Genomic DNA, 10,489 nt, shown 5'->3' with positions numbered 1-10,489 from the left:
TTTAAATAGCTACACTGGAGGCTAATATTTAAACAAATAACTGAAAGTTAAACTAAAACAACAGGAGCACAAAGTCAGATTATTTGCAGACAATTGCATAATACAATGAACAATAAACTTTTACAAAGAGAATTAGATGAATTACAGAAATGGGAATCAAATTGGAGCATGTCTTTCCACCCAGAAAAATGTCAGTTATTAAGAGTAACAAAAAAAAAAAAATTCCACTTATCGTATTCATGGTAAACCAGTAACACAGACTAAAATCGCAAAATACCTAGGTGTTATAATAAATGAAAAACTGTCAAGGAATCCCCATATTGGTGAAACTATCAAAAAATCAAACAAAGCATTAGGATTTATTAAAAGAAATTTCTATAAATCAAATAAGAACATAAAACTAACATGTTATTCAACTTTGGTTAGGCCAATAATAGAATATGAACACCCAAACAGAGTAATAGAATATGAACACTCTGTTTGGGACCCCTCATTCAAGAAAACATTAAGAAACTGGAATATACACACACTAGATCAGTGAGGTTCATAACAAACGAATATTCACATTTAGTAAAATCACTAAATTTAGAAAGCCTTCAGGATATAAAACTCAAAAGTAAAGTAGCTATTATAAATAAAACACTGAATCATAATCTTCAAATACAAAAACAAAATCTAATAAAATACTCAGAAAGACACAAAAATAAAGGCACATTCCTTGTCCCATATGCTAGGACAATTTTGTACAAATGCTCCTTCTTCCCTAGCGCTATTAGAGCATGGAATGGGTTCACTGAGCAAGCCAGGAAAACCAGTGACTTGGCAAAATTTAGGTCACTGGTTGACATGAATGACTAGATGCATGACGCATAGGACGTAATCATCTTCCTTTTTGAACCAACGTCCTTTTTTATAAGATACATGGATTAATGACATTATAATCTCCTTAGTTTAGCCCCTCTGAAACGCTATAAAGATCAACTCAGACGCCTATATGCCCTCACAAGCATAGAGGAAAGCATGTAGCTTATGAAAGACACAGATGAAGAGCTCTTACGATGGTCGAAGAACAAACACATTGTAAGACCCCAAAAAAAAAAACTCCTACAGGCGGCGAAAAACAGAACTTTGACACCCTGGAGGACAACAGCTTTGTCTGTGTACAGTTATGCAAAGTGTACAGGTCGCATCAAGATATTCGTGTTATTTCGAAATACTGCTCATATCTTTATTCTTCAGAATCGACGTCAATGTTTTCTCATTCTTAGATAAATCACGTAATGGTCACAGGCAGTGTGGGTTAGTCATTGTTTTTATGCCGTCAAGTTCTTCAATGTCTAATGTTTACAAAAAGCATGATAACTCTTGAAGAGTTCATTTTTCTTTCCCACGGTTCTTACTAAACGTAATTAGTTTTAAAAAGTCGCAAGAGTTGGCAGCAATCCTTCCCTCTTTTCTAACAAAACAATGACGTTCCAGGCCGTGCAATAAAATCTGAGAATCAGCACAAGTTGACTTTCTCTGCTCTCAACATTTAACAACATCATTAGGAACACTTATGGTAACAAAGGGGTATCTCTGAAGAACAGCACTTGACCTGATTGTTTCTGCAACGAAAAATTGACATTAGACTTTTGGAAATTTTACTTGGCATAAAATAAGAAACCCACTTATGGAAAATATGGACTAGTAAATATACTTCCTTAATTAACTTGTAAGTATTTCCTCCAATCATTCAAGGTGTAAGGGTAAGCCATGTGATTGACTCTCTGTCAGGTCTGTAAAAATTTAAATTGCAAAACTATTTCTCTGGTCATAGCAAGCTCTTTATGTTTAATTATTTTTCAATTATTCTTAACTTGCTCTTAAATTATTCTTAAATAATTATTCTTAAATTGTTCTTAAATTGTTCTTAAATTGTTCTTAAATTATTCTTAAATTGTTCTTAAATTATTCTTAAATTATTCTTAAATTATTCTTAAATTGTTCTTAAATTATTCTTAAATTATTCTTAAATTTTTCTTAAATTGTTCTTAAATTATTCTTAAATTATTCTTAAATTATTCTTAAATTGTTCTTAAATTATTCTTAAATTGTTCTTAAATTATTCTTAAATTATTCTTAAATTATTCTTAAATTGTTCTTAAATTATTCTTAAATTATTCTTAAATTATTCTTAAATTGTTCTTAAATTATTCTTAAATTGTTCTTAAATTATTCTTAAATTGTTCTTAAATTATTCTTAAATTGTTCTTAAATTATTCTTAAATTGTTCTTAAATTGTTCTTAAATTATTCTTAAAATCAAATAAAATGTTTCACGAAACGTTAGGTTTTAACTTATAAAATATATTAAAACTTCTTCTTCTTTCTCATTGTTATGTTGGAATGTTCAGATGACTAGACCAATGTACGAGATGAACTGTGCAGTGGTTTCCAAATCAGGCAGCTCCACATATTGTTTTCTTTCAAATTTTTATTTTTTTTGTGGCCAGTGTCTTGTTCGGGCCTCATGATAAAGAATACAGTTTTGTAGGACATGGTCAGCATTCTCTGGTGACACTCCACAAGGAATGATTTCGCTAGTTCCTATTTTTTGAGCTTCCAGAACATAAGTTGTCTCATTCTGTTGTGTTCGGCTCTGAGTCGAAAGATTAGACGTTGGTCATGTCGGGATAGCTTATAATAGATGCCGCCATTCTAGTTATGTGGATGACAGTTTGTCCATTTCTTGCTAATTCTATTCACTTTTAGTGTCTTCTAAATTAAAAATATATTAAAACGGCTTTCTCTATTTTCAGTCGTACCAAAACTTTGTACTTATTCTTGAGTATATAGCTATTGTACATTTAGACGTTGGTTTATAAAAAAACTTCACTAGAATCTTTCTTTGTATTCAGTAAACAGTTCAATACATTATTAAACGAACAAGAACAATTTGCTCATCGCCTTATATAGAAATTATTATTTTGTTATATTTTGCTTAATATTATTACCATTATTTAAAAAAACAACCAATAGTAATGTTCCATTATCTGGCATTGCCAGGGTCGAACTTCGTTACGGAGAAATAAAATGTATACTAGTCCCTTTAATAATGTCCGCTGAGAAATTTTCTTATTCTCATTATTATAATTGATGTTATTATTTTACATTTTCTTCTTATCTTTCAGCCTCCTGAGTTCCCTCTCGATTCACTCATCAAATCCTTCTCGTTTCGTTTCGTTTATTTGTATTCGAGAAGTCGCTTTTCATTTTCCTTTACGGACGATGACATTTTTTATGTTACTAGCGCAATGCCGCAGAGAGTGAGACAAAGTCTACTGAGAAATACTCTTCTTATTTATATTACTGTCTCCAGTGTAACAATATCAGCCGATGTCTGCTCCGAGAAATTATCGGATGGAGCAGTAGACCCGTGTATCTCTCCGTATCAAGATACAGTTCACTATTCTCCAAAGTTTTTTCCACAAGTAGGAACCAAAATAAAGGCAGTTACATTATCAGATGATTCTAAATGGAAATTCGGCAATAAGGGCGACTTGATTGAAAAGGAATATCAATGTGTTTGTACTCCAATCTTCTGTGACTGTTCTTGGCTCAACTTAACAACAGTGCCTCAGAACCTCCCCAAGTCTATAGTAGCGCTAAATCTAGCCCAGAATTTTATTCGAGACTTGCCAAATTGTAGCTTTTGTAACTACACGAATTTAATGCACTTAGATTTAACTCGGAATGAGCTGACGAAATTTCAAGTTGGCTCTTTTTGGGGCCTCGCTAATTTAACGATCTTAAATCTTTATAATAATACGATATTTTATTCCAGCAAAAATTTTCCAGCTGGAGTTTTTGAGCCGTTACGATCTTTAAGGTGTTTGAAAATAAACAGGAATTTGCATGCAAGCTATAAACGTAGCTTTAGCTACCCAGATTTAGCGCTTGCAAATCTCGTAAGCCTGGAATCACTCTATTTAGACGGTATCAGTGATTTAAACTTTGGTAAAGGATTTGGAAAGTTAACGAAATTAAGAACTTTGGTCCTGGCAGGTCACTTAGAGGGATTCTGCCAAGTTGGTAGCCTGACGAATAAAACGTTCCGAAACCTTGGCCAAATAACAAGTTTGAACATAAGCAGCTGTAACTTACGCGGGGAAAATGTTAGCTCAGACATGTTCAAGCCTTTGGTGAATTTAATTTCTTTGGATGTCAGCTTCAACTTAGCTTTAGGTCTAAGCATTTTCTTAGCCGCTTTGAAAAACGTGAACACCATAGAAGTTCTGAGAATGAACTTTATCGATTCAAGCTATCTCCCATCAGTGACCATTACCCAGTATATGGTTCAATGCTTGCCGTCTGCGCTGCGTACGTTGGAGGCCCAAGGAAACAATTTTGAATCCATGGCCCAAGGAGTTCTTCAGTACATGCCTCCTAATCTTAGCTATGTTGATGTTGGGGGCAACCGATTTCTCTATGGCGCTTATATCCAAGAACTGAAGAGTCTTCGTAACTTAAAAGTACTGAAAATAAACGCGGGGAATGATTTACATAACATTCCAAAGTATGTACCAAAAATGTCAGTTTGCTTAAGACCTGGAGAAGTTAGAACAAATGACGCAGACCCAATGCTTGAACCTTTAGTTATAAGGCTGCCACCAAAATTACTTTGTCTTGACATGCGCAATGCTGGTTTGAAATATCTTCTCTCTGAGCTGACGTTTGATGACAACAATTCCTTAGAGTCACTGCTCTTGAGTCAGAATGACTTCCCTGGCGTTTATGGCCCATTCAAAGGACTCAGGAAAGTGAAACGCCTGACACTAGATCAGTGCTTCGTTAATGAAATTAATCCATATTTTTTTAAGGAAATGGACACATTAGAGGAACTGGAAATCAATGACAACCAATTGGGGGGCTTCTTTCAAGAAAATCCAAATATTAGTATCTTTAAATATTTAAAGAAACTTACATATATTGATTTGTCTAACAACGCATTACCGGTTGTCCACACGCGCCAATTCGAAGGCGTCAACAATCTGGAGGAAATCAATTTAAGTCAAAACAATATGTGGACATTTTTTATCAACATCAGCGCTATGGACAAATTAAGAGTGCTAAACCTGAGCCGTACCCAGCATTCGTCCCTGCCACTCGAGACCCGTCAACACATCGACTTCCTGTTGACGTCACACGAGGTTAAAGTTGACATGTCCTACACGCCCATTCTATGTGAATGCAGCAACAGAGACTTCCTGACCTGGATGACCAAGTCTCCGGCCTTTGATGTCACCTTCGCCAACTATGTGTGCCCCTTTGATGATAGCAGCTTCAAGGAGATCACTGATGCTTTTCAAACGACGATGCGAAACCTGAACCTGAAATGTGCTGACTACACCGTCCTTTTCTTGGTTGTCGTCTGCGTCACTCTAAGCTTAGTCATTTTTGTTGCAGGAGCTGTTTTATATAGGTTAGTGCATTCTTTAACAAGTTTGATATATGGTCTAATTTGCGTAATTACAATTTACAGGCATTAATATTTATGATTTTGGACAGAGGCTGACGGGCAATTGGGAATTGGGGCAAGTGTCCGGTGGGCTAGTAACTAAATGGGCCGGTAGGGCCACCGAAATGGTCGTACGGATGTCACTATGACAGGTATTAAATTATTAAAGATATTATAATATTCTCTTATAAAAGTGATCCTTTGAGCGTCGCGTTTTTTATAAGTCTTGTACAGACTTTACAGTTTAATACTAATTTAATCGAACACATTTTCCGGACTAATGAAGAGCCTACACCCGCAGACAAGAGGCGGGGTGGCTGAGTGGAAAAGCTTGGCTTACGAATCGAGGAGTTCGAATCCTGGTGAAGACTGAGATTTATAATTTTGGAATCCACCCAGGTCTATTGGGTAACTTGCATTAGTTGGGTAGAAAGTGAAGGTGGTTGGTCGTTGTGCTGGCCACATGACACCCTCGTAAACCGTGGGACACAAAATAGATGGCATTTAAAGAAGCAAATTACTTTTACAGAAACATATGTCCTTTACATGACCTGCCCCATAGATCGCAAGGTCTGAAAGGGTTACTTTATCAAACTTAACATAATGATTTCAAGGAGGTATAGAATTAGAAGCCCATCTTATGATATGGGTCGAATGGTATAGAAATGCCCGGGCCGATTTTGTCACCCACTCTGCCCTTGATTTTGGATGTGTGTCTTAGTGGCGTAAACCGATTGGTTACAGAATTTAGTCTGTCGGAGTTCAACTCCCTAATTGTGATTTGATGCCGAGCCTCCATAAGACAGCAGGCTGTCAGAAACGCCATTCCAATTCAACACGTCCATAAAAGTGATTGGACCATAGCACAGTCGAGCTTAACCAACACTTTTAAAAATGTCACAGCGACCTGGAGTCTTTGATAGACTTTAACGTAATACGAAGATATAGGACGAGTGCAATCACGTGAACACCGTCTCTTGACTTGCACGTTTTCTATGTTACCACGTACAGAATACATCGTTGTCCTCTGGGGGGCTATTTAAGTTTTCTTTTCATCGCCTGCACCCGTCTTCATTAAGGGCTTTTCTTTGGGTCTCATCTGTCTTGTTCAGAGACCATCCGCTGCGACATGCTTTCTTCTATGCCAGTGAGGGCAAAATGGCGCCTGATTTGATCTTTATAGCGTCTCGGAGGAGGGAACACCTATATTTTAATTTTTAAATAAAAATTATATTTATTATTATTATATCAATAGAAGAAGGAAACGGTATGCAAGAAGCTGACAACTAATTCTGAGTTGAATACTTCAAAGTAGTATTGAAACAATTAATAAAATGTTAGAAAGTGTAAACGTATCAAAATATACTGTCCACAAGAAATCTTTTACTATAAATAGGGATTGTCTAAGCGTAAAAGAAAGTTGTGTCTTGTGTCTAATTTGTTGGATATATCTCCGAGATCCTAAAGAGACAAAAATTATATATTGTTCAGATTTCGATGGAGATTGCGGTATATGTACTACGCAGCCTACTTGATGTTCAATGGTAAAATACAGAAAGATAAAAAGCTTCAGAATTTTCCATTCGACGTCTTCATGTCGTATGCTAATGAGGACGAAGAATTTATCTTAGAGGAACTTTTACCAGGTAATGGTTAAATATACCACTTTTTTTAATGTTATTATTATGACTTTATTATTAAGTTAAAACATATGTGGCGGGTTTGACACAGAAGAAATTGTAGGAAGCGTGGTCGAAAGGCTATGTACGCTTGAACGTGGCTTGGCTTGGCTATCTATGAAGTGGGCTCGAGGTTCGACACCCGACTCGAGCAGAGTTGTGTTTACTGAGCGCCTAAAGGCAGCACAGAAAACCTTCTCCCAGATACCCTCTCCTCCCAGTGTTCCACAAAGGAGATTGGACCATTGCACCCTGAGCATGCTATAAGCATGAAAGTAGCGCTATATAAAAGCTATAATTATTATTATTATAAATAGAATGACGAAGGCCGATTTAAGTCCGTTTATTGTACAATAAAGACCTGCAGCCATGTAAGAACAACCAGTGTTAAAATTGGCACAATTTGCAATGGAGACGACGTAGGTCCAGTAAAGTACAATCACTACAGGGACAAGTGACTCAGGCAGAGTGGACAGTGTTCCCTTTGTTTTGCCTTTTTATGGGCTGGCACACAGACGCCATCTAGGGGGAAAAGGGTCATGTGAATATCGGGATGTACAAGTATCTATTCCACCACACATACCATAACAATATATAAAGAACTATTTGAAATTGACAATTCTGGGGTATTTTATCCCATTTATTGGTTTTTCTGTTAATACTGTAAACAAACAAAATTGAGTCACGTGCTTCTCTATCTCTTACGATCAAATTTTAATCAACAATGGCTATCACGTGACAGTTTATTTTTCGTTGTTTTATCAATATTGTCACGTGACCGTTCGTTTTGATGAATGAGGTCCATTGGCTTACACCTCAGAGTTTACACCTGTCAAAACGAAATAATAAAGGTTGTCTTCAAGTCCGAAAATGTCATTATATTAAGTGGTTACACAGATCAGAAAGTGACCTATATATTTATCCGCACGCAACGCAGACAAAGCTATTGCCTGTTAAAAAAAGACGTATTCCCTCTTTTATTTCGTCACCGTTTTAGCCTGTATTCAAAGTAATCTTTTCATTGGGTCTCAAAAGTGTTTTTGCCAATTTTTGAGTTCTCTTATTATCTCTTTCGAATAGATATTTGCTTCCAAGTTTTTCTCGTCCATCTGCTCGAGGAAACGATCACTCATGAGCCGGCCTTTAAAACCTTTTCTCATGGCCAACGTCTTCCATGAAGCCGTGTATAAGCAAACTGGGCGACTGGGAGCGCATGACAGAGCATCATGGCGTCACGCTGTGAAAACTGGCGCACAAACTGTTGAGGACTAGAGAACAGCGCTGGGAGAAGAAAAGCGCCAGAGGAAAAAAAAAGCAAGGTCAATGACACAAGCTCCAGCTGAACTAACCTCCCCAGTGTGCAGCCTTACATTACACAGGTCTCACCAGACACATGAGGAGGCACAAAACCCCAGTGCAAGGCCCTCAGCCACCTGGATGACATCATTGAACCACGATGGACGAACTAACCATATAAGCATACATAAAATATTTTGATACATTTCAGCTGTAAAGAAATGTCCCTTTTTTAAAATTATTTTTCCTGTATGATTTACCTACATCCATTTCTTGATCTTCATTTTCCAAGACCTACAAATTCTCTCCGTGACCTACAGCTTTACGGAGTTCTAAATTTTGCCATGACCTAGAATCCCGTGGCCAACCTTTCTCATGAACTTACGTTCCTACTGTAGGAATGTCATTGTCCATATTGTCCATTGTCCATATTGTCCATTGTCCATATTGTCCATTGTCCATATTGTCCATTGTCCATATTGTCCACTGTCCATATTGTCCATTGTCCATATTGTCCATTGTCCATATTGTCCATTGTCCATATTGTCCATTGTCCATCGTCCTCTTCACTTCGGTTGTCCACTAATCTCATCTTTCCAACAGAGCTGAATCGTCGCAATGTTAAAGTCTTGGTCCATGGACGAGATTTTGCTGTGGGCGAGTTTATAGGCACCAACATCCTGACGGCCATTAAACAAAGCAGGAAAACGTTAGTGATTCTGACGAGCTATCTGATAAAGAGTCACTGGTGTAACTTTGAGATCCAGGTAAGTCTCATATCTAATTCTGTTAGGCAGTCACTGGTGTAACTTTGAGATCCAGGTAAGTCTCATATCTAATTCTGTTGGGCAGTCACTGGTGTAACTTTGAGATCCAGGTAAGTCTCATATCTAATTCTGTTAGGCAGTCACTGGTGTAACTTTGAGATCCAGGTAAGTCTCATATCTAATTCTGTTGGGCAGTCACTGGTGTAACTTTGAGATCCAGGTAAGACTCATATCTAATTCTGTTAGGCAGTCACTGGTATAACTTTGAGATCCAGGTAAGTCTCATATCTAATTCTGTTAGGCAGTCACTGGTGTAACTTTGAGATCCAGGTAAGACTCATATCTAACTCAGTTAAACAGTCACTGGTGTAATTTTAAGATCCATGTAAATCAAATATCTAACTATGTTAAACAATCATTGTGTAACTTTGAAATCTACGTAAGTCTAATATCATATTCTGTTAATTATTCAATTAGTCTTGCTTAACTGTTACAATGGAATGTTGGGGTGAGTACGTCATTGTATTTTCAGACATTAAAACTGATGTCTCAAAGTCCCAATGTCGAAAGTATGCAGGGAATCTTGCTATAGGGAATAAATAACAGAAGCCCTTATTTACGAAATAAAACATTTTAATTCTTCAAGGAGGAAATCACGAAATCATATATATATTTGTTTAACAGATGGCCAATGTGGAGTCGGTCAACACAGGACGTCCAGTGCTGATGTTTCTCATTCTCGAAGCGATTCACACAACGAAGCTAACCTCTGACCTCTTGTATCACCTCAACAATAACACATACACTATGTATCCCCACGAGGAGACCACTGGTTTGTTTTGGGACAAATTGGCCAGAGATCTTCTGCAACCTTAGATCATTTTAGTACAAATGTTGATCTATACTCATTGTTTGATTTATATGCATATCTTAATAAATATTCACTATATTCATTTTGCTTTCAATACTATGTATGAATATTTTAATTTGAATCCTAGAACCACTTAATTTGTATCCTAGAACCATTTAATTTGTATCCTAGAACCATTTTATTTGTATCCTAGAACCATTTAATTTGTATCCTAGAACCATTTTTGAATTTGTATCCTAGAACCATTTAATTAGTATCCTAGAACCATTTAATTTGTATCCTAGAACCATTTGATTTGTATCCTAAAACCATTTAGTTTGAATCCTAGAACCATTTAATTTGAATCCTAAAACCATATAATTAGAATCCTAAAACCA

At 36.5% G+C, this 10,489-nt stretch overlaps 1 protein-coding gene across 1 annotated transcript; it reads left to right on the top strand.

Moving 5' to 3' along the window:
* Window positions 1-1,725: 1,725 nt before the first annotated feature.
* On the top strand, window positions 1,726-10,194 carry LOC129928848 (toll-like receptor 4). The gene is made up of 5 exons (XM_056045242.1): window positions 1,726-1,776; window positions 3,173-5,463; window positions 6,991-7,145; window positions 9,078-9,241; window positions 9,926-10,194. The coding sequence occupies exons 2-5, from the start codon at window positions 3,296-3,298 to the stop codon at window positions 10,115-10,117; spliced, it is 2,679 nt and encodes an 892-aa protein (XP_055901217.1). The 5' UTR covers window positions 1,726-1,776; window positions 3,173-3,295; the 3' UTR covers window positions 10,118-10,194.
* The last annotated feature ends 295 nt before the right edge of the window (window positions 10,195-10,489 follow it).

The sequence above is a fragment of the Biomphalaria glabrata genome, chromosome 10 (genome assembly GCF_947242115.1).
Source record: "Biomphalaria glabrata chromosome 10, xgBioGlab47.1, whole genome shotgun sequence".
Lineage (NCBI taxonomy): Eukaryota > Metazoa > Mollusca > Gastropoda > Planorbidae > Biomphalaria > Biomphalaria glabrata.
Note: the sequence above shows the minus strand (reverse complement) of the source record. Positions and strands in the feature narration are given on the sequence as shown.

What these genes read in the sequence shown, in the direction of transcription:
- LOC129928848 (XM_056045242.1), top strand. Translation starts at nt 3,296, where the DNA reads ATGCCGCAGAGAGTGAGACAAAGTCTACTGAGAAATACTCTTCTTATT. An exon ending in GCAGGAGCTGTTTTATATAG is followed by an intron (nt 5,464 to 6,990) that starts GTTAGTGCATTC and finishes TATATTGTTCAG; the next exon opens with ATTTCGATGGAGATTGCGGT. An exon ending in CTTAGAGGAACTTTTACCAG is followed by an intron (nt 7,146 to 9,077) that starts GTAATGGTTAAA and finishes TCTTTCCAACAG; the next exon opens with AGCTGAATCGTCGCAATGTT.